General features: G+C 38.9%; 1 protein-coding gene across 1 annotated transcript; it reads left to right on the plus strand.

Moving 5' to 3' along the window:
* Window positions 1-17804: 17804 nt before the first annotated feature.
* On the plus strand, window positions 17805-22482 carry LOC131229353 (uncharacterized). The gene is made up of 3 exons (XM_058225289.1): window positions 17805-18165; window positions 20619-20767; window positions 22002-22482. The coding sequence occupies exons 1-3, from the start codon at window positions 17919-17921 to the stop codon at window positions 22134-22136; spliced, it is 531 nt and encodes a 176-aa protein (XP_058081272.1). The 5' UTR covers window positions 17805-17918; the 3' UTR covers window positions 22137-22482.
* Window positions 22483-22941: the final 459 nt, after the last annotated feature.

Here is a 22941-nt window from a genome sequence, read left to right on the forward strand (position 1 = left end):
AAAAAGTGGGCCTTTTATGCGAGTAGAGAATGAGATTTCATCGTGTGAATGCTTTTTGGATGGTGCCAGTCAAGTGGGCCACGAAAAAGAACCATCTGATCCTAGAGTCCTGGGGCCTTTGGTTTGTACAATTGGGACCCATGGTTAGTGATCCAAACCGTTGATCTAGTGGGCCCATCAACATCGCGGGGTATTTTCCAAACATCGAAAGATCTCAGCCTTCCAATATTTTCCTCTACTCTCATCTAATCTTATATTCTTTGGTCGTGCCACCCATGTTGGGCCCATCAGATGAACCGTCTGGATCAACAAAAATGGGCCCCACTTGTGCAAAAGATAGTGCCATTATAGTTTACTTTTATTACATTATTAGAGTTGAAGTCTGCATTATTGCATTAGTTTTTATATTCTTTGTAATGAAAGGATGCTTTATCTTTTAATTTCAAGACATTACATAGATGTGATAGTTCAAATACATGCACTCATAAATTGTACACTTGGCATGTACGTCATTCAAATGAAACTGTCCACATTGTGGGCCCCACTTTATATGGGCCATAGTTCAGAAATTACAATGAAATGATGTCTTAACTGGCTGACTGGTGGACATATAATGGATGGTTAGATGAAAAATAGACTAAGTTCCAAATTTATTATTTTTTTTTTTTAAAAAACCAAATGTCCACTAACCAGAGGTTTTTTAAATTTTTTTTTTTTTTCTTTATTATTTAGGTTAGCTTGTTAGAACACCCACTATCAGCTCACACTTCACTGTTAGCCACCCCACTAGGGAATCGATACCAAGACCCCAGTCTTGAAATGAGGTATCGAGCTATCTTTCACCAGAGGTTGAGATTGCACAATCAGTCTGATTTGGGATTGGACCAATCGATAGTGGGTCCCATGATTTTGACCTTTTGAATTGAGCTCATGGATACATATATTGGTGAAAGTGGATGAACTATCACGATCAGCCAGCGTATCAACTGACTCATTTAAATATGCTGTGAAGGCTTATATCCTAATTGTAGAAGCTCTGCAGTCTGAAAGGGACTCGGCCGGACATGGTTTGGCTACGGACCCCAACATGGGGAGCTGGCTGATGTCAGCGCTATATGGGCCCCACGATGATGTATGTGTTTATCCACACTGTCCATCTAATTTGGCATCTGATTTTAGAGCATGGGTCAAAAATGAGATAAATCTAAATCTCAGGTGTAACACACTACAAGGAAATAATGTTGATTGAATGTCCACCTTTAAAAACTTCCTAAGGCCGACTGTAATGTTTATTTTCCATCCAACCTGTTGATAATTTCAAACAGACCTGTGATGAATAGAAAACACAAATATTAGCTTGATCCAAAACTTCTGTGGCCCCCAAAAAGTTTTTAATGGTGAGCATTCAATCCCAAATATTTTATGTGTGATCCACTTAAGCGTCGGATCTGCCTCAATTTTGGACTCATGCCCTAAAATGAGCTGAATATGGATAAAACGGTGTGGACAAAACATAGACATCATGGTGGGGCTCACAGAGCTTTGACAACAGCTAGCTGGCTGGTGTTGGGTCTGGACCAGCGTCTGCTGGCCTCTAACAGCCGCACATCATCGATGGGCGGGGACGCAGGCCTGGACGAGGCATGAATGGAATTTTATTTTATTTTTTTTCCAATTAGGCTGACGTGATGGAAACCTTTCGTTTGGTGGGACACATCTTGAATAAGTCATGCCCTCAATCTAACAGGTGAGAGTGATAAACGTGTAACAGAATGAATTTTTGTCACTTGATGTTGGCTGTCAACTAAGCATCCTTTTGTGGGGGCCAGGTTTCAAATCCAAGGGATTTCAAATCCCCTCAAGGAGGGAGGCCTTTTTTTTTTTTTTTTTTGGGTTAGCTTGTTAGTACACACCCATGTCAGTACACACACTCCGTGTTAGCCACCCTTGCTTGGGATCGATACCAAGACCTCAAGTGTTGAAATGAGGTATCTCCACTCAGTTTGTCAGTTGAGCTATGGATCTGGGTGTAAGGGGATAGATCTTAGGACACCGAGATTGAAGAATTCACACGCCAAATATTCGAGAAAACCAAGTAATTAAAGTTAAAGGGGCTTGGATTCGCAGTCAACCATAGCGAGAAAAATGGACACTTGGATTACATGTAAAATCCTTGTAAGAGTTGCATGTGTAACATGTGTCACTGTGCTACTACTCTATTGGGCACTTGGGCCACCGTTGATATCCCAAAATAATTAAATTATCAACTACATCACTATAATTATTTTAATAGAATAATTTGTGCCGTCCAAACGTTGTTCATGTAAATCAATGGTTAAATATCACTGGTTAGTCACTCGAATGTGATCTTATGTTCATGGCCCATCTAAGACTTGGAATTTCATCATTTTCAAGCAAAAAGTATATATTACAACGGGCTTATTATAACTACCAATGTGTCAAACATTAAATATGTACACTAATTAGAGATATTAAAAATAATTTAGTAATTAAATTCAAACCCTTATAAATCTACTATGCATAGTTACTTTTGGATTACGAGGGAATCTTGATTCATGACCCCAAACATAAGGGGAGGATTCTAAATCCACGGGGTTCCAAATCTAAGGGGTTTTGAATCCAAGAGTTTCCAAATCCATGCTCCTAAACAAGCTCTTATATATATATATATATATATATATATATATATATATATATATATATATATATATATATATATGGGAAAAGGTACTATGCGCTTGACCTCACGAGTCCGTCCCATGAGGTCAAGCTGTGTGGGCCCCACCGTGATGCGTTTCGAACATCTACCCCATCAGTCAAATGCACCATTCCATCGTGGGCCTAGGTCTTAAAAATCAACTCAATCTGTGACTTGTGTGGGCCACACCACATACAGAAGTGGGGAGGGGCCGTGCACCATTAAAACATTCATAATCATTTTTTGGGCCCACCGAGATGTGGTTTGCAAATCCAGCCCATCCATTATGTGTGTCCCAATTGTACGAGGGTTCAGACCAAGTTTCAACAGCATTCAAAACTCACGTGGGCCCCACCAAGTGCTTTTATAAGTTTTAACGGTGTCTTCACATGATTTTAGATGGTATGGCCCACCTGAGTTCCGTATACAACTGATTTTTGGGATATCCGATAATTTAGAGGGGACCCATCAAATGCAAGGTGTTGATGGCCGACACGCATCACGATGGGGCCCACATAGCTCAACCTCACGGGAGCAACTTATCGTGAGGTCGAGCGCATGGTACCTTTTTCCTATATATATATATATATAAACCCAATTAATATAAAATTTACATTTCATGCCTAAATTTGGTTGCCCAAGAAAAGGGTCTCAGAACGTGGGTGAGCCTCATTGTAATGTTTATGTGAAATCCACTCTGACCATCATTGCTCACTCCCTATTAGGCCTAGGGTCCAAAACTGGATTCTAGCTATAATTAAGGTGGACCACACAATCAGAAACAATATAGAGGACAATACTCACCCTCTAAACTATTTTCCTTGTCATGTTCTATCTAAATTAAGAACGAACCTAATTTTTGGGCTCTAAGCCACAATTTTGGTATTGCACTTAATGGTTGGAGTGGATTTCATATTATCTTCATGGTGAGTCTTGTAAACATTAAAGGTGGACACCTCTCCAACCGGTTGCGTAATTTTTTTGCCCTAAACCAAATGTAGTATTATACATCTAATGGTAAGATTGGGTTTCACATATACATCATGCTGGTCTTATAAAAATTAATGGCAGTGACCCTCTCCCAACTTTGTGAGAGAAAAAAGATATTTGCCTCCATGTATATAAAAAAAGGAATTTAATAGGGTCTATTATAATGTTTAGGTAAGATATACTCTGACAATTAGATGTGTAATCTTATGTTAGGCCTACTAGTGTAATAAAAAAGCCATAAAAAAAAAAGAAAGAATCAAAGAAATGAAACTAGGATGACTTGTGATTCACATGCCATAACAAAGGAAATAGTTTGGAAAGGGACATTTATCCTTAATTTTTATAGGGCCTACCGTGATATTATAATAAATCTACTCCAAAAATTAGTTGTCACACCAAAATTTAGACTTGGGGCCCTAAAATTAGGCCCATTCATGATTCATGTGGGCCACACCAAGGAAGTAATTTGGAGGATTGACATTATCTTGTAAACTGTTTCTAATCATGTGGTCCACCTGATAAGAGATGTAGCTGAATTTTGAGTCATGGGACCAACATCGGGTGACTCACTTAGTGGTTGGGGTGGATCTCACATAAATACCGGGATGGGGCCCACCCGATCTGCAAATTAAATAAGTAGGTAAACCTACTTTCTAGGTTGGGCACTTTGGCAAGAAATGAATACTTGTACAACACCGTTTGGGCTCTGTTTTCATGGCTAGGGCATGGGATTCAAACCACTAATATACAGTAAATATATATCTCATGTGGAAAATCCAAGCCCTTCACTAGGTGGCCCAATGAATAAACAATGATCATGAAAACACTGCAATCATTAACATTAAAAAAAGCCAAATATTCAATAGCTAAGATCTTCAAATATGAGCATATTTGGTGGATTTGGCATTTATGGTAGGGCCCATCACATTGGCGTGTTTGGGCAGTGGGATTAGAAGGGATTAGGTGGGATGGGATTCATACAGTCCCGTGCCAATTCCACTCCATGTTTGGGAAGAATGGAAAAGCTTGGAATTAGATTAGATGGAATTGCACTGGTCCTGTGCCAATTTCACTCAATGTTAGCAAGTTGTGTAGCTCCCACCATGATTTGTGGGCTATATCCACACTGTCTATCCATTTTTTGAGATTATTTTAGAGCATGAGCCAAAAAATCAGGTAAATCTAAAGCTCAAGTGGACCCCACCATAGAAAGCAATACGGATTAAATACTTACTGTTGAAAATTTCTTTAGGGTCACATAAGTTTTGGATCTACTTCATTTTTAGGCCCATGCCATAAAATGAGGTTACAAAACAAATGAACGATTTAGATATAACATATGTGTGTTATTCTCAGTAATTTCAAATGATGATGGGTATATCTATTCAATGTACCACCATATTACCAACAAAGCATGGCATTATTCTTATCCCACGGCAATAGGGAACAATCCCTGCCATGAGTAATAATTATGTTTTTTGAATCCCATCCCACTTAATCCCTTCTAATCCCACCGCCCAAACAGGCTCTTAACATTTTGGATTATTGCAACCTGAAACCTAACTTAGTATTTTAGTCCCTACCTTGGAAAAACGCTTCTTTTGAAATCTCTTTCAAACCTCCTCGCTAGGATCGTTCTCTAATGTTTGTTTCGCACCATTTAAAACCGTTGATGATTACTTCTCCTCACATATGGCACTGATTTTCAACGATCCAAACCATTCAGATCGTGGGTTCCATCTTAGATGGAGCATATATCTAAAGTCACACTAATTAGACAATTCTATCTTACTAATGCTTACATGATAAATGGTTAAAGATCTTTTGTATTACCAGTTATCATGATAATAAAGGAAAAGTATTATTATTATGATTTTACCACTACCGAATTACCAAACATAATAATCAATAGTCTAATACATATATTTTTTAGAAGGTAGGTAAAAGAATTTGTAACCACTGTATTTACAATAATTTTTTAAAAAATTCTAAAACCGAGAAAACCATGCCAACTTATAAATGTAATGATTCCGCATTGAAGTAAAGGAAAATGCTATCAATATAATTTTACTAAAATCGAGACGACCACATCAATTTATGAATGTAATGATTCAGCATTGAAGTACAGGAAAATGCTATCATTATAATTTTACTATTATAAACTCGTAGCCTAATATAAATGTTATCATAAAGCTGGTAAAATAGTTTATACTCATTGTACTTTTTCTTTAGGTTGCTGTTACAATTGATAATCCAAACAGGCCTTAAAGTAAATAGTCCAAATGCAATTTGTATGTTTGAATAATTACCAGTCTTCTATATTATACAAAACTAACATAAGAGTCATGTACTTGGATTATTAACAGGAATGGAATCATCTTTCCGTGGACTGCAGAAGTTCCACTTGCAGAGATGGTTTGGTGACCTGTGGGGCCACATGCAGAGATGGTTCTGTCCACATGAGAATTGATTCTTGGAGTTGAACGCAAGCCATTGGATTTTATTTTATTTTATTTTTCAATTGTACATTTTCAGATGTACCCATCCATGGTAAAAATCTACCATTAAGAGTAAACTGTGGTCAGTATAGGTTATTAACTGACCATCATCCATGTGGGCCCTATTGCAAGACATTGCTGACCATCTGATTGCAAACATAGCCTAAACAGAGCCATCTTTTTCCTTTGTCTCTTTCTTTTTTTCCACGCATTGGGGGAGCTTCCTACCTGTTTGTTGATGGTACAACAGAGTGTATATGTTGATAGTGTTGTAACTATTTCTGACAGGTCATTAAATAGTAAACGAGAAAATGACATGAATTATTGCACAGATATATATACTGTACAAAAGATTTTTACAAGTGATTGGAGCCTTTTCATGGGAGTATAGCTGGTGTTGAGTTGAACAATGAATATTGGCAAATGACGAGGCATGACCAAAAAATTCAAGAGGCAAAAAGTGATCAATTGGAAAAGAACAGTTAAGTAGACATGAAAATACAGAAGGATTCATAAGATCAACATGGCAACGATGCATTTGCTATAACCATTGAAATAAATAAGATAAATGTCTAAAGGGAAGTTGCAATAGAAATTTAAAAATAGTAAGAAGTTCAATAGGGTAAATCATCTCATACCAAATCAACAAACAAATCATCTTTCTTTATCACATGTTAGCACTATTTTAAGATTAGTGGTAATACTTAATTATAATCTAATAGCAATAATTTTTAGTCGTAATCCAAGTCTATGCATGATTTTGCGCAAGATTACTCCCGTATCAATACAATCACATCATCTTTCAAAACGACATCCTACTACTGCTCCTTGTGATTGATTATATATATTTCTTTTTATTTGACTGTTTCCGTTTACAAAAGTCATTTCATATGGTAGGTAGGGTGCAACCATCTTCAGAGGAAGAAACATCACCTTCTGCCAATCATTTAATCATCTTACAATCAGATTGTGAGTAGTTGAATATGCAACCGATCTTCTTAAGTCTTGGTCATATACGCTCATATTTGGCGTATCTATCTATTTTAGCGCTTGGGGTCAACTTCTTCGGTTTGAATCGAGCCACACAATTGGTTCTGACATGCTTACACACATCACACATGATTGAATCAAACTGAAAGTCGAAATGATCCAACCCTGTCGATCTACAAGTCAGATGCAACTTATCCACGTCGACTCAAACTTGGACTTGATCAGACTAACTCAGTTCCACAAGCCATCCCCAACTCAGCTAAGTTGGGCTGATTTACCGGTTGAGTCAAGACCAGATGACGAGCCTGCGGCTCACCCCAATCAGGCCATCTTTCTTAATCTTAAATGTATGCCCAATAGAGCATTGTCTACTAAAGAAAGTAAAAAGTAGAAATTATTTACATCTTTTTTGTTCCGCGAGCTCTACTGAGCCCACTCGACTGTAGGGCCTTGTCCATCTACATACAAGTCCATAGGCCAACATGGTAACCCATTCAAGACCCTAGCTTTCCAAGTGGCTCACTTCGTTTACATTAAATGACACACAAATGAGCTGTTTTTGGTTGCACCTAATCTCTTGAAATTTCATTATTTATATCTTTCTAGTTGGGTGCAAAATATCACCAAATTCATAAATTTGGTGCAACAAAACACCTTAAAATGAATGAGTAGATTTTATTTTTTTTGAATGGTTTTTCAAATTCTACACATTCGTTGGCCTAGCAAATCTCCTAATCTCCAATATCATTATAACCTATTTGCATACCTACATAATGTTAAAGTGATATTAATTAAGAGTATTAATTTGACATTCTCAAATGCAAGCTCCTAACACAATTTGGGTTGGTCAAGGATAACACTAAAACATAAAATAAAATATATAATTATTAAATAATATTATTAAAGTAATACTTATAAATACTTAATACAACTGATAATATATATATATATATATATATATATATATATATATATATATATATATATATATATATATATATATATATAAAATGAAAAAAACACATTAGAAAAAAAAATGGGAATTGTTGGGGAACTACAGAAGCACACAAATATAAATCAAGCAAAGTATTACAATCTCACAACCAAGTTCAAACATAAACCAACTGAATTTTACATGGAAAAATCTTTGGGGAAAAAAAATCATAGTACAAAGCGACAATGATGCCCTTAAAACCTTTAGAAAAAAATTTAAAAACTTAAAACACTTCTCTTGCTATCCAAATTCTGATTACACTCATATATAGCCTATATGAGAATCATAATCAAAATAGAAAACAAATCCTGCACTTATGCAATTCTGCGCACGCAATCGATGTCACCTTCGATGGGACTTCGATGACATCGACACCCCTTGATGAATTGAAAGGGCTTTCATCTTCAACCTATATAATTTGTTGTTGTTTTTACCTTGTCTTGAACTTCATATCCGATCCATTCGATTTCATGTCTTAGATTCAATTTAAAAAACCCAATGTAAAACCTACGCTCTGATACCACTTGTTGTGCGCAATCGCCACATGCTAAATGCGAAAGCAACCTTAAACTGAATCAAATATGCAATAAAGAAACAAAAAATCTGAACAACTATAAAAAACACACAAATTTTACGTTAAAAAAAAAAAAAAAATCATAACTCCAAGCGACAAACAATCCAACATATAAATAGAAAGTTACTAGAGATTGAACAACTTACATATATGAAAACCCTAATTTTCTCCATTCAAACCATTTGACCATTAACCTCTCACATGTTGCACTTTTTAGAATTACACGTTATTAACCCTAATCTAAAATTACAAGTGTACTTAAATACCCTCATACAAGATTAAGAAATAAATCACATGCACTTATGCAAAACCAACATGAATCATCAATTATTATTATTATTATTATTTTTTACACACGCGCACACACCCCTGCACACTCACGCTGTAGTGCCACTCATGGATACTCGTACCCTTGACTGGGTGTTGAAACTCCCAAAAGTTTACCACCTGAGCAAGAGCAAGGATCACATGAATCATCAATTGAACCATCGATCAATCGATCAATCAACACCTATGTTTGATCAAATGGAACATGTTCAAAAGTGTCCAAAGAGCAAACTAATTAATTCAGAATTATTTCAATTGAATCGATGGATTGTACCTGCATCATATTGAAGGCACCCAATCAACATGACACGTGTAACAGGTATATCTGCCACGGAGATGATACGGTAGTGAGAAGAACAGGAATACATTAGAGCCACTTCTTAATGACGTAGGTGGAAGGGATATATAATCAATCGGGACCGTTCATCTAGTGGGACCTATCATGGATGAATTATATTCCAAAAATTACACCAATTAGAAAATCTCGTCCAACAGTTTTCTTCAATTTACTTTTCTGGATATCTGACAAATAAACATTTTCATTTTATAGGCCACCCATAATAGTTAATTTATGTATATTTTGAAATATTTTCCATCAGAAAAGGGAAGTAGATAGACAGTCCCGATTGATACATATCTCCGCTGCGTGTACTGAGGAGAAATTGCTCTACTTATCTTCTCCCAGCGGCAGTTTACCTAACTGGTGTATTTCTCATAGGAGAGAGAGATGACTCGATGGCTCCAGAAGAATCCGAACATGATCGCTCCATCTCGCCACTACTCCTGGCAGTGTAAAATATCATCTGGGACTCTACATCTAGCTGCTCCCAGTGTAGATGGAAAATGGCTCAGACTAAACACAGATCTGATCATTCTAGCCGTCAGATTTGCGGCCTTCAAAGTGAAGGTCAGGAAATATAAGGGTTAATACTTGAATAAAAAGTGATGCAAAAGATTATCTACCGGGTGTATTTTTTGGATGGTAAACAATCATGGATAAGCTCAGTAGATGAACGGTCGGGATTGATACATCACCCTGCCACATGTACTTCGGAGAGATGACTCTACATATGTATGCTCTTCTAGCCCCACATATTCATGTCCGTTGATCTTGGCCTTTGAAACATGACAATCTTGTAAATGTAACATAACGTAAATACATGGACAGTTAAAACGCTCAATGGTAAATGGTCTAAATACAATAGGTTAGATCAGATGGCTAATGTCCCGTTTGCGAGCGTGGATTTGGAATCCCTAGATTCAGAACCTCTTGGATTTGAAATCGTCCTATTGTGTTTGGCACCCTGGACTAGAAATCAACTTTAATCCAAAAATAGCGGTTTGGTGGTATATTTATAAGGGTTTGAATTTAATTACTAAATCAACTTTAATATCTTTAATTAGTGAATGTATGTAATGTTTGATACAATTGTTGTACTAAGCCTGTTGAAATAAATACTTTTCTTGAAAATGATGAAATTCCAAATCTCAAATGGGCCACAAGCATAAGATCATGTCCGAGTGTCTAACCAACGATTTTTAACCATTGATTTAAATGGACAATGTTTGGATGGTCCTGATTATCATATTAAAATAATTATAGTGGTGCAATTAATAACATAGTTGCTTTGGAATATCATTAGTAGGCCATGTGTCCAATAGTTGAATATTCTAGTGGCACACATGTTATACATATAACTCTTGAAAGGATTTTAAATGTAATCCAAGCTCTCATCATGGATTTCAAACCCCCCTCATAAAGTGGATTTGAAAACTCCAGTTACTTTACGGTGCATGGTTTGATTAGTAGAACCATTTTAGCTGAAACATACAATAGAAAATGCTCAGAGTTATATTAGATGGCTAAGGTGCATGGTCTGATCAGTCAGATCCTTTTGGTTGAAAAGTGCAATGGTAAATGATCTAAAGTAAGTTGGTTAAATCAGACTGCTAGGGTGGTCCGGTCTCTCAGACTGTTTTAGCTTAAAATTATAATAGTAAATGCTCCAACTTCGGTTGTTTAAATCAGATGGCTAAGGTGGTTTGATTAATCCTCCTCTTGGTAGAAAAGTACAATAGTAAATAATCCAAAATTCAGTTGGCTAAATCGTATGGCTAAGGCAGTTTGATCAATCAGTCCGTTTTGGCTAAAAAGTACAGTAGTAAATGCTTCAAATTCAATCGGTAAATTAGATGGCTAAGGTGCATGGTCCGATGAGTTGAACACTTTTGGTTGAAAAGTATAATAGTAAATGCTCCAAATTCAGTTAGTTACCTTAGATGGATAAGGTGCATGGTCCAATCAGTCAGACCATTTTGGCTGAAAAGTACTTCAAATTCAGTTGGTTAAATCAGATGGTTAATGTGGTCCAATCAATCAGATTGTTTTAGCTGAAAATTACAATAGTAAATGCTTCAAACTCTGTTGGTTATATTAGATGGCTAAAGCGGTGGACCTTTTGGATGAAAAGTACGATAGTAAAGCTCTATATTCAGTTGGTTAAATTAGATGGCTAATGTGGTCCCATCAGTATCAATCGAACCCTTTTAGCTGAAAAGTACTGTAGTAAATGCTCCAAATTCAGTTAGTTAAATTAGATGACTAAGGTGCATGGTCCAATCAGCCAGACCCTTTTGGCTGAAAAGTACAATAGTGAATGCTTTAAATTCAGTTGGTTAAATCAGATGGCTAAGGTGGTCCAATCAATTAGACCCTTTTGGCTGAAAAGTACAACAGTAAATGCTCCAAATTCAGTTAGTTAAATCAGATGGCTAAGGTGCATGGTCCTATATTCAGACCCTTTTAATGAAAAGTACAATAATAAATGCTCCAAATTCAGTTAGTTAAATCAGATGGCTAAGGTAGCCGGATAAGTCAGACTATTTTGACTGGAAAGTACAATAGTAAATGCTCCAAATTCAATTGGTTAAAACAGATGGCTAAGGTGGTCCAATCAGTTCGGACCCTTTTGGCTGAAAAGTGCAATAGTACTCCAAATTTAGTTGATTAAATCAGATGGCTGGGGTGGTCCGATTAGTTGGACCCTTTTGGCTGAAAAGCACAATTGTAATGCTTCAAATTCAATTGGTTAAATCAGATGGCTAAGGTAGTCCAACCAATCAGACCCTTTTAGCTAAAAAGTACAACAATAAATGCTCCAAATTCACTCAGTTAAATCAGATTGGTCCCAAAAGTCAGACCCTCTTGGCTGATGACCCGGATGCCATGTAGCAACCTGTTATTGAATCCGGTTTTCTTCCAAAAACTATTTACTTTTAAAACTTTTTACAAATAAATGCTAGCATACGATTTATACGTACGGGAAGTTTAACTTTGACTGCTGAAATTTTAATAAAAAGAGCCTTTACCAGTGAAAATGATAGTTTTGCTTCTTCTTCTTCTCTCTCTCTCTCTCTCTCTCTCTCTCTTCCTAATGTACTTTCTGGTGTGAACTTGTGTTACCCAAGGTTGGGTGCGACCCATTATAATGTCCCTGTTACATTCACACCCATCCACCAGTGTGCCAACTCATGGTAGGAATAGAGCAAAGAAAATAAGTAGAACAAAAAATGAGATGGGCCACACTGTTGGAATTCAATACCCTACCATTGAAATTTTATATTTACCCAAGGAAGTTTCAAATAAGATTGATATTGTGTTTAACTTGGACTTAGTTTCGCTAGTGACCTCAAACACATGGTGTCAAAACTCTGTGCACCCCACGTGATAATTTTGCTTATTCATGTTTTGTATCCATTTTTTCAGCTTATTGTAAGGTATGAGTCTAAAAATGAGACGGATCCAAATCACATGTAGATCATATTACAAGAAAACAATGTTGATTAAATGTCCACCATTAAAAACTTTATGAGGCTTATTATAATGTCAGTGTCTGTCTAAATTTGTAAGTACCACTTTGTGCACGGGTTGAACCCAACTTTAACGTGGTTGTGGGGGCCATGAAGATTTCAAGGGTGACCATTTTCATCACCTTCTATTTCTTATGATTTGCTTATTTAAGTTTTACATTAGCCTGATATGGCAAAGCAAATGAACACTTGATGTTACAAAAACATCAAATGGACCCCATGTGGGTGAGTTAATTAAGAGCTTATTAATTATGAATATTTTGATCTTTTACGAAAAACAGTACACCATACGTATGAATTTCTGACTTTCAGCACTGATTTTAAGAAGGGTTTGAAAGGCAAACATTTATTTACAAAAGCTTTAAAGGTTGGCGTTTTTCAAACACGCATTTAAATAACATGTCAATACTCCTCGCTCCCAAATGGCTAACTAGGCTGCACCGACTTTTAACACTTGGAACTTTTTTGGGTCCCACCATTGTATTTGTGTTAGATCTACACCGTCTACCAATTTTCACAAATAATTTAAGAGCATGAGCCCAAAAATGAAGTATATCCAAAAGTCAAGTGGATCACACCACATAAAGCAGTGAGGATTGTAAAAAACTAAATATCAGAGCCCCAACAAGATTTCAACGATATTATCAATTCCACTGTCTTCAGTGGTGTGGTCCACTTTCACTTTGAATCTGCATTGTTTTTGGGTTAATATTCTAAAATGATTTGAAAAAAATAGATGGACGTTGTAGATCTACGAAATACCTCATCATGGGTCCACCTAAATTTCGCACCTCAAGAAAAAACAAATATTATCTTGATTCAAAACTTTCATGGCCCATTAATAATCGATCAACACCTTTTCCTTTGGCATAGTCTACGTGATAATTGGATTTGCTTCACTTTTTGAATATGCCCGGAAAACGGATGGACGGATGGATAAAGAATGCACACGTCAAGGTGGGCCCCACCATTAAGGGCCGCACTGTCCTGGGTGTGGGAGCGGATTGCGTAGTGAGTTACTCCGTATGTACTGAGTAAACTCTGTGAGGTCCACCGTGATTTATGTACATCCATACATTTTATCAGATAAGTTTAAGGCCTGAGACCAAAAATGAAGTATATACAATGTTCAAATGGACCACACCATCAGTAATTCAACATCTACCATTAAAAATTTCTTGGGGCCACGGAAGTTTTGGATCAAGCTTGTATTTGTGTTTTACCTTTTACTATGTCTGTATAATCTAATGAATAGGTAGGATGACAAGCAAACATCACCGTGGGGCTTAACAAGGTTTTAAAAGTGGAAAATATTATCCTCACTTTTTCTTGCGTTCTGCTCCACTTATCTTTGGATATGCTTTAGTTTTGGGATCAAATCTTTTAAATTAGATAAAAATAAAAATAAAATTAGATGAATGACACGAATAGACCACATATATTCAAGGTGAGCCCAGCTGAGTTTACTCAGTACGATGGGAGCCTACAACTGCAGTACTCAGTCCGATTTCGGGGGTTCTCATCTAATCCACTAACGCGGTGCAACTCATTCGAGTCCAGATTAGAAAACCGGAAGTGTTGGCCGGTGGAATTCTATGGGTACTATTATAACGAGTGTACTAGATCTACACCGTCCCATTTTTTCATACCATTTTATTGAACGAGACAAAAAAACAAGCCAGATCCAAGGGTCAAGTGGGCCCACCGCAGAAACAGTGGAAATTGGACGCTTATAGTTGAAAACTCGTTAGGGCCATATAAGGCTCTAATCAAACTGATATCTGTGTTTTGCCATTTTCAAGGTCCCTGTGATTTTAGAAAGAAGTTAGAAGGCAAATAAACCTAACAGTAAACCTTAGAAAGGTTTCAATGGTATTCGTTCAATCCCTGCTAATTTCTTTGTTGTGGTCACTTGATCTTTGTATGTGCTTTTTTCTTTTTTGGGTCATCTCTAGCATGATATATAAAAATTGATGGACGGCATGGATCTAAAACATAAATCATTGTGGGGCTAGAGAAGCTCCATACATCCCTTAAAAGTACGTTATTTAGCACGCAATGCATTTGGGAGAGAAATCCCGCAAATCTTGTTAGAGGCATAGTACGCGGATTGCGTGCTGACAGCGTCAGGCTGCCTGGTGGTGACTGACAGTGCGTTGTGGGCCCGCATGACATATGTGTCTTATCCATACCATGGGCCAAAAACTAAAGCATATATAAATCTGATATGGACCACATCATATGAAAGATTACTTCATAAGAATGGTATTTAGGTGTCGTTTGGCACCTTGGATTGGAGGAGATTGGAGAGGATTAGAGGGGGTTTCAAATCCCCCATGGTTGTTTGGCAGCATAAAGCAACTGGGGATTGCCAATCCAGGGGGTTTCCAATCCCCTCTTTGAGGAGGTTTGTAATCCAAGGTGAGAGCTTGGATTACACGTAAAATCATTTGAATAGTTGCAGGTATAAATGGATGTCATTATACACTATCATTCTACTGGGCACATGGCCCACTAACGATGATCAGCACCGTCCAAACATTGTTCATGTAGATTAGCACCGTCCAAATATTGTTCAGCACCGTCCAAACATTGTCCATATCAATCAATGATTAAAAATCGTTGGTTAATCACTTAGACATGATCTTGTGCTTGCAGTCCATCTGAGACTTGGAATTTCATCACTTTTAGGCAAAACATATATTTCAGCGGGCTTATCACAACCATAGTGTCAAAAATTATATATCTCACTAATTGGGGATATTAAAGTTGATTTAGTAATTAAATTCAAACCCCCGTGAATATATCATGTATAGGTATTTTTGAATTAAAGTTGATTCACACTCAAGGGTACCAAACACACCGAGAGGATTGCCAATCCATGGGGTTTCCAATCCCAGGGGTTGCGAATCTAGGGGGTTCCAATCCACGCTCCCAAACAGGCCTTCCTTCCACTATATTCCCATGATATGGACGGTTTGGATTAACATATATGATACATGCTACATGTGTTCAACTAACTAAGTGGTAAACGCACAATATCGGGTAGCTGATTCGAAAACCAGAACCTCGCACGCAGGAGGTACGAGAAAGGAGAGGCTCACTTAGCTCGTGGAATCTCACGTCGCCTTCAGCCTATCTATAATGCTTGCCACGTAAGCAACACTACCTGTGCAATAAGTGAACCTTACCAGACGCTTGCTGGCGCATGTTTTCAAGATCCTGGTCGTCCATCAGGTGGGCTCCAATATTGTATCTGGGCATAGAAAATAGACACGTCTGCTCAGCAGGTGGCCCACATGATTAGTAATGGGGTTGCTAATTTCACACGTGTAGGAGAGATATAAATTCACACTAGGGTGCGTGTATCAGAACGTGACACATGTGTCAGATCTGAGCTTTGTATCAGGTGAGATACATGGTTTAGATCTTCTAGCAAGAACATCAGGTAATGTCACGCTTCAGGTGGTCCACAGCATATCAAAGCAAATGAATGGCTAGAGTGAAATTGCCTAATTTTCGAGGACGAAGATATCCAATAACTATATTTGAAAGCTGATATCTCACAAACGTATTCGCACGTGTGGATGGGTATGGCTCTACAGGCGTTTAGAGAACCTTGATAAGCAGACGCTCTTATTTAAGCCAAGCCAGCGCGACCTGGCTGGTGCCCCGCAACCAACGATGCACCACCGTTCGTGGGCCCACTTCCATGTATGAGTTGTATATCTGCGTGGTGCATCAGTTTTAGTAACTCATTTTATGAAAAACCAACATAGAACACTTTAAATTTATACGGAAATTTTCTAAAAAAATAAAAATAAAATCACAAGACAGAGTAATAACTTGCCCTGAGTAATAAAATTACGATATATGAAATCTTACTCATCAAAAGCTTAAGAATAAAATCCTTACTTTTTTTATCTCTAAGACACTCTCAAACTCTTAAATACATTTAGGCCTCACCCTAATTCCAATTGTACTCGTACATTTAATGTAAAACAGGAATAAAAGTTAAGATTGTAAAATTGTGCATTATGTGGACCTGTTGATTTGACTAGTCAAGATGAGTTGATTAATCAAGTCGGCCAAAGTTTTCGACCCGTCCAAAACTTAAAAAACTATCCAAAGAGTTTTATAAATAAATCAAATATTTTCAATATTTTTCAACCTATCAATTAATATCATCAACCAAAAAATGGCTCCTATTTTAATATAAATATGAGGCATTCAATTCTCAATAATAAACTAAAAATTAAAATGGAAACAAATCTTAAATGAACCACACCATAAAAAATAATGATGACTGACTATTAAAATTATTTTCCAGGCCATAAAAGTTTTGAGTTAAGTTGATACATGCATATTCCCTCCATCCATTTCTGCGTGACATCATCAACAGGATGCATGGCATTTAAACATTACCTTGGGCATTAAATGACCACTGAATCCTGTAATGTGGTCCAGGTAAGATTTGTAGCTATTTCATTTTTAGGCTCCTGTCGTAAAATGAGTTGTAAGAACCGATGGACGGCGTAGATATACAACGCACACGTCGAAGTAGGCCCCGCAGTCAGGGTACCACCCACATAGCTGGTACGGGAGTACCGGCCAAATCGCGCCCAGGTCAAGCAACGCATATGCGGTGCCCATCCGATAAACAGCCCCGATCTTCAACACATTCGCACGGTGCACACGTGTACCTTCGAATAGGATTCCGATGCTACTCGCCCGCCTGAGCATCCTTTCACACGCACGCGCGCGCGCGGGCACTAACCCTGGTTAGGCCTAGGGTTAGGGTTAGTGTTAGGTTCGTGGGTATAAAAGGCCCCGAAAAGAGCAAGTTCTTTGAATGAAGCAAGTGTAAATCCAATCGCTCCGCTCTCCTCCGTCTCTTGGATTCACCAATTCCAGTCCGCCTCAGAACACACGTGGGTGCGTACGTGTGAGGGAGAGATGGGGAACTGCCAAGCTGCGGAAGCTTCAACGGTGGTGATCCAACGGCCAGGAGGAACGATCCAAAGGATCTACTGGTCCGTAAGTGCCAACGAGGTCATGGCTTCGAATCCCGGCCACTACGTCGCTGCCCTCGTAACAATGCCTCCCGTATCGGAAACCGGCACGCCCGTTAAGCAGTTGAAGCTTCTCCGACCCGACGACACGTTACGTATCGGACACGTGTATCGCCTCATTAGCTTCGAAGGTAAATTACTCTTGATTTCCTGAAAATTACCGGAAGCTCCCCTTTACTTGTCTATAATTACCAAGAAAACCCCATAAATAATCCCTCATAGGTTTGCTATGTCCACACGCATGCACACATACTAATATGGCGCAAGCATGTGAGATCCGAGCTTCCCATCAGGTGGGCCACGGTATTTAGATCCCTCGTCCTAGCTCCTCGGGTTGGCCACGATGTACACAACAAATGGACGGCTACAATAAATTTTCTAGCAATGTGTTTGTAACCTGGGACGCATCTGACGAGTGAAATGGCCTGATTTTTAGGATAGACGATCAAAACGGTGTGGCCCACCTGATGGAAAGAGCGGATCTTTCACGCGTGCCTCAATTTGGCATGGTTGATACGCGATCATACAAGAAGCACTAATTCATTGCCAAGAGTTGAATAGATAGATATCAATTTTTTAACGATTTTGTGAAAATAAACCCTCTTTTTACCAAGTAGTCCAATCAGGGCAATCTGAACCGTCGATCACATGAACCAGCTACTGCTCTGATGGGTCATTGCCCAAAAATTGTAATGACCAGGTGATTCTATAGATCTAATTAATAGTCTAGAAGTAAAGGTTTTTGGATATCAGCAAGTAATGTGTAGGGTTTAAATTGGACGATCAGGATCGTCTGAGAGCTGCACGTGTTTTATATCAACTCCTTTCTAAGCCAGGACAGGACGTCTTTTCTGCTAATATGCTGCTTGTCTGCAACATCCATACCATGCAAACGGTAGGCCCCACATTGAAGATCATCTGGCCTAAAAATCAGGCGGGTTCTCTCATCATGTAGGCTACATCTTTATGTTCACTCATACCGTCGGTTTGCTGTTGATTCTATTGGTGTGGCCCAGATGATCATAAGACCGGACTGATTTTTGTCTAAGGTGATATTCACGGTGGGGCCTACCGCTTGTATGGTACAGATTTCCTATGCAATTGGCGTGTCGGCGGAAAAGATGCTGCTAGTCGACAAGTTTCTGTACATCCGGCTGTATGTTTTCTATTTTTAAAGAAAAAATCTGGTCAAATAATGAGCCACTTTGGTCATTTTCTATATTTATCGTATTATGAGTATCATTACGATATCTCCACACGTACCTTTACACACAGAACACGAGCCAATCTCGCAGCTGTGGGACATCTGAGCGGTTCGTTAGGTGGCTATCACCGTGAAGATGATTATGCACGAAAAATCAGGTTATTCCACTCATCAAAAATGCCACACGTGCACGTTGAAGGTGGACAGCTTCTATCGTTTGTTTTATTTACATGTAACAGTGGCTCAAATGATGAGCGGACCAGCTCAAATTTGTGTGTGTTCATCTTCATGGGGGCAAATACAATGGTCAGATATCCCACACGTGCCTCCAGATTGCACGTGTGGTCCTTCTAAGTTCCATGCGGTAACGGGAAGCGGATTGCGTCCTGGCGGAGCTCTGTGGGGCCCAGCATGATGTATGGGTTTTATCCACCCGTCCATCCTTTTTTCAGCCACCGTGATGTTTATTTGCGATCCAACCCGCTCATAAGGTCATATGGAATGTAAAACACAAATATCAGATTCATCCAAAACTTCTACCTCTCACAGTTTTAACGGCGAGAATTCAATACTCACTGTGGTCCACTTGAGCCTTGTATCTGCCTCATTTTTGTGTTTACGCCTTGAAATGATCTATAAAAATGAATGGACGGCGTAGATAAAAACTATACGTGTGGCCCCCACACATCCCTGCCTGGGCGGGACGCAATGGACGCAGATTAGGTACTACCCCGCCTGTTCGGAGCTCGGGACCGGCGGAGGTTCAGGGGACCACCGTGATGTATGAATTTTATCTACACCGTCCATCCATTTTTTCATGTCATTTTAAATTATGAACCCAAAAGTAGAGATGATCCATGGCTCAAATGGACCACACAGTGGGGATTAAATTCCTACCGTTGAGAAATTATTGGGTACCACATAAGTTTGGATCAAGATGATATTTGTTTTTTCACTTTAACTATGTGTATATGACCATATCAACAGCTTCGATGGCAAATAAAAAACACGGTGGACCCTAAGAAGGTTTTAACGGTGGGCGTCCTTAGCACCGCTGCTTCCTGTGGTGTGGTCGACTTGAGTCTTGGATCAACCTTATTTTTGGTCCAATACTTTAAAATGATATGAAAAAAATGGATGGACGGTGTGGATAAAATTAATACATAACGGTGGCCCCTCAGTGGCCCAGAAGGGGGTAGTGCCTAATCCGCGCCCGGAAGCAATCCACTTCCGTGGGAACGTGACCCAGCAATCGATGTCCGCATTGAATTCCTAGACGTCGTTCTTCTGTTATGTCCTATCATGGATTAGCCGTACCCCATATTGCCCTCGCTTTCATCATTATTTACTCTGTTGTAATTCAGTCACCTGTATTTGCAGAAGTGTTGAAGGAGTTCGCAGGGAAGAAGTACACAAAGTTGAGTAAGTTGATTTCAATGCAGAATCAAAAAGTGAATCGTGGGGATACGAGGAAGAAGAGGGAAGGAGAAAGATCCAGACCGTCCCAGCAAGAACAACCGTCAGTTAAGGTAAAACTGTGGATTCTGATAAGAGTGAAGGGTATTTTAGTCATTGGGATTTGGTTTTGGTGGTGCGTCTTTTGCTTTCAGTACACCCCTGGAACTCTGCAGAATCCGGGAATAAACTTTGACGTCTTTTCTGTCCCTCGTATGGTAATGGGTATAGATCTTTTCTTTCGTGAATTGATGAAAGCGTTTTTTCAAAAAAGAGAATCTTTTCTGAGAAAAAACAAAATATCTTTTCTATTTCTAGGAGGGACCATCGAATTTCAATGGTAGACGTTCAATCCCTACTGTTTACTACAGTGTGGTCCACTTGATTTTTGGATCTGTCTTATTTTTTAGGCTCAAGCCTTAGGACGACCTCGCCAGGTGGACGAACGGTTTGGATATAACTCATACGTCAAGATAGAATCCACATAACTTGGTGACGTCAACACACCAGCCAGGTTGGTAGTGTTTGGTACACCAGCCAATCCGCTTCCGGTCATTGGATCCGTGTGTCCTGCGAATTCATGATTTTAGGATTCCCATTCAACCAAACAATGTCCCATTATTGCCGGACTCGGATTCGGTAGTCGCTGGAAAAGATCTGTGGCCCCACCATGATGTATGTGTTTTATCCACGCCATCCATCGATTTTTCCATAACATTGTAGGGCATAAGCCCAAAAATGAGGCAAATCCAAATCTCAAGTGGACCACATAGTGGACATTTAACGCCCACCATTAAAATCTTATTGAGGGCAGCAGAAGTTTTGGACCATGCTGATATTGTTTTCCCTTCATACAGTTTATATGACCTTATGAACAGGTTGGATGGCGAATAAACATCTATCAGTGGGCCTGGGAAGGTTTCAACGGTGGGCATCGTTGTCCTCGCTGCTTCCCGTGTGATCCACCATGGATCTGCCTCATTTTTTGGCTCATGCCCTAAAATACTCTGGAAAAATGGATGGACGGCGTGGATAAAGCATGTACATTGTGTGGGCCCACCAACTTCGGTACTAGTGGGAATCCGAGTCCCTTGTAGCCAGAGCATGTCGGAGTATCATATAGGGAATTTATACCGAAGGAGTTGTTTGATACGCTGCTCCTTCAGAATGACACTATCCACGTGGCATGCGTTTCCGAAAAATCCGAACCGTTGGCCCACTTTAGATGGGCCATATCCACAACTACAATCGTACAATTAAATAGTTTCTGGTCGAAAATCGATCTGACCATTTTACAAAATCGGACAGGTTGTGAGCCAGGTGATGGAGCAGGAGGAAGATGAAGTTTTCCGAGTTGGAAGAACGAGAGTAGGCCATGGCCAACGGCATCATCAAAGACAATGGAGGCCAGCCTTACAAAGCATTTCAGAGATTGGGATGTGAGCCCCACTTCCTTCTCCATATTTCAAGAGCAACTGCAATGTGTCTGTGGACTGTCTCCTCCACCAGTAAAAGAAGAAGCCCTTTCCTTCTTCTCATTTTCCCCCTTGGGAATTGACATCTACATCCTCACTCTTTGATAGATACACCCTCTTTCTTCTCTACTTTAGGAAATACAATGGTACATTTTTGTACTATTTTTTCCCAGAGTAGAAATATTGGGGCATCTATGAATAAGAGTGGGTTTTTAGATATTGGCTTCCATTTTCTGTAATTTATGAAGAATCTAGGGCTAGTGTTTGTACTTTGTACACAGTTTTCAGACATCATGGAGAATTTTGCAGCCTTACACGCGCCTATCCTCCATCCACTCACCTTTACACGCGGCGCGTGTACCAAACTGACGTGGGTGGGCCCCACCATGATGTATGTGTTTCATCCATTCCGTTCATCCAGTTTTGCATATCATTTTAGGGCTTGATCCCAAAAATGAATATAAATGTCAGGCGGACCACACCACAGGAAAACAATAGTGATTGGATATCAACCATTAAAATCCTCCTAAGGCCTACTGTACTGTTTATGTGACATCCAATCTGTTGATTAGGTCATACAGGCCCAGATGAATGGAAAAAACAAAAGTCAGCTTGATCCACAATTTTATGGCCCCCAAAAGGTTGTTAATGGTCGACGCTCATTCAACACTGTTTCCGGTGATGTGGTCCACTTGAGATTGGGATATACCTCATTTTTGGTCTCATGACATAAAATTATCTCTAAAAATAGATGGACGGCACGGATGAAACAT

This window comes from Magnolia sinica, chromosome 16, assembly GCF_029962835.1.
Source record: "Magnolia sinica isolate HGM2019 chromosome 16, MsV1, whole genome shotgun sequence".
Classification (NCBI taxonomy): Eukaryota; Viridiplantae; Streptophyta; class Magnoliopsida; order Magnoliales; family Magnoliaceae; genus Magnolia; species Magnolia sinica.

Bases quoted from the DNA above. Each gene is read 5' to 3' on its own strand.
- LOC131229353 (XM_058225289.1), top strand. From the start codon at position 17,919: ATGGGGAACTGCCAAGCTGCGGAAGCTTCAACGGTGGTGATCCAACGG. The intron at 18,166-20,618 runs GTAAATTACTCT...CTGTATTTGCAG, and splicing joins TCGCCTCATTAGCTTCGAAG to AAGTGTTGAAGGAGTTCGCA. The intron at 20,768-22,001 runs GTAAAACTGTGG...AAAATCGGACAG, and splicing joins AAGAACAACCGTCAGTTAAG to GTTGTGAGCCAGGTGATGGA.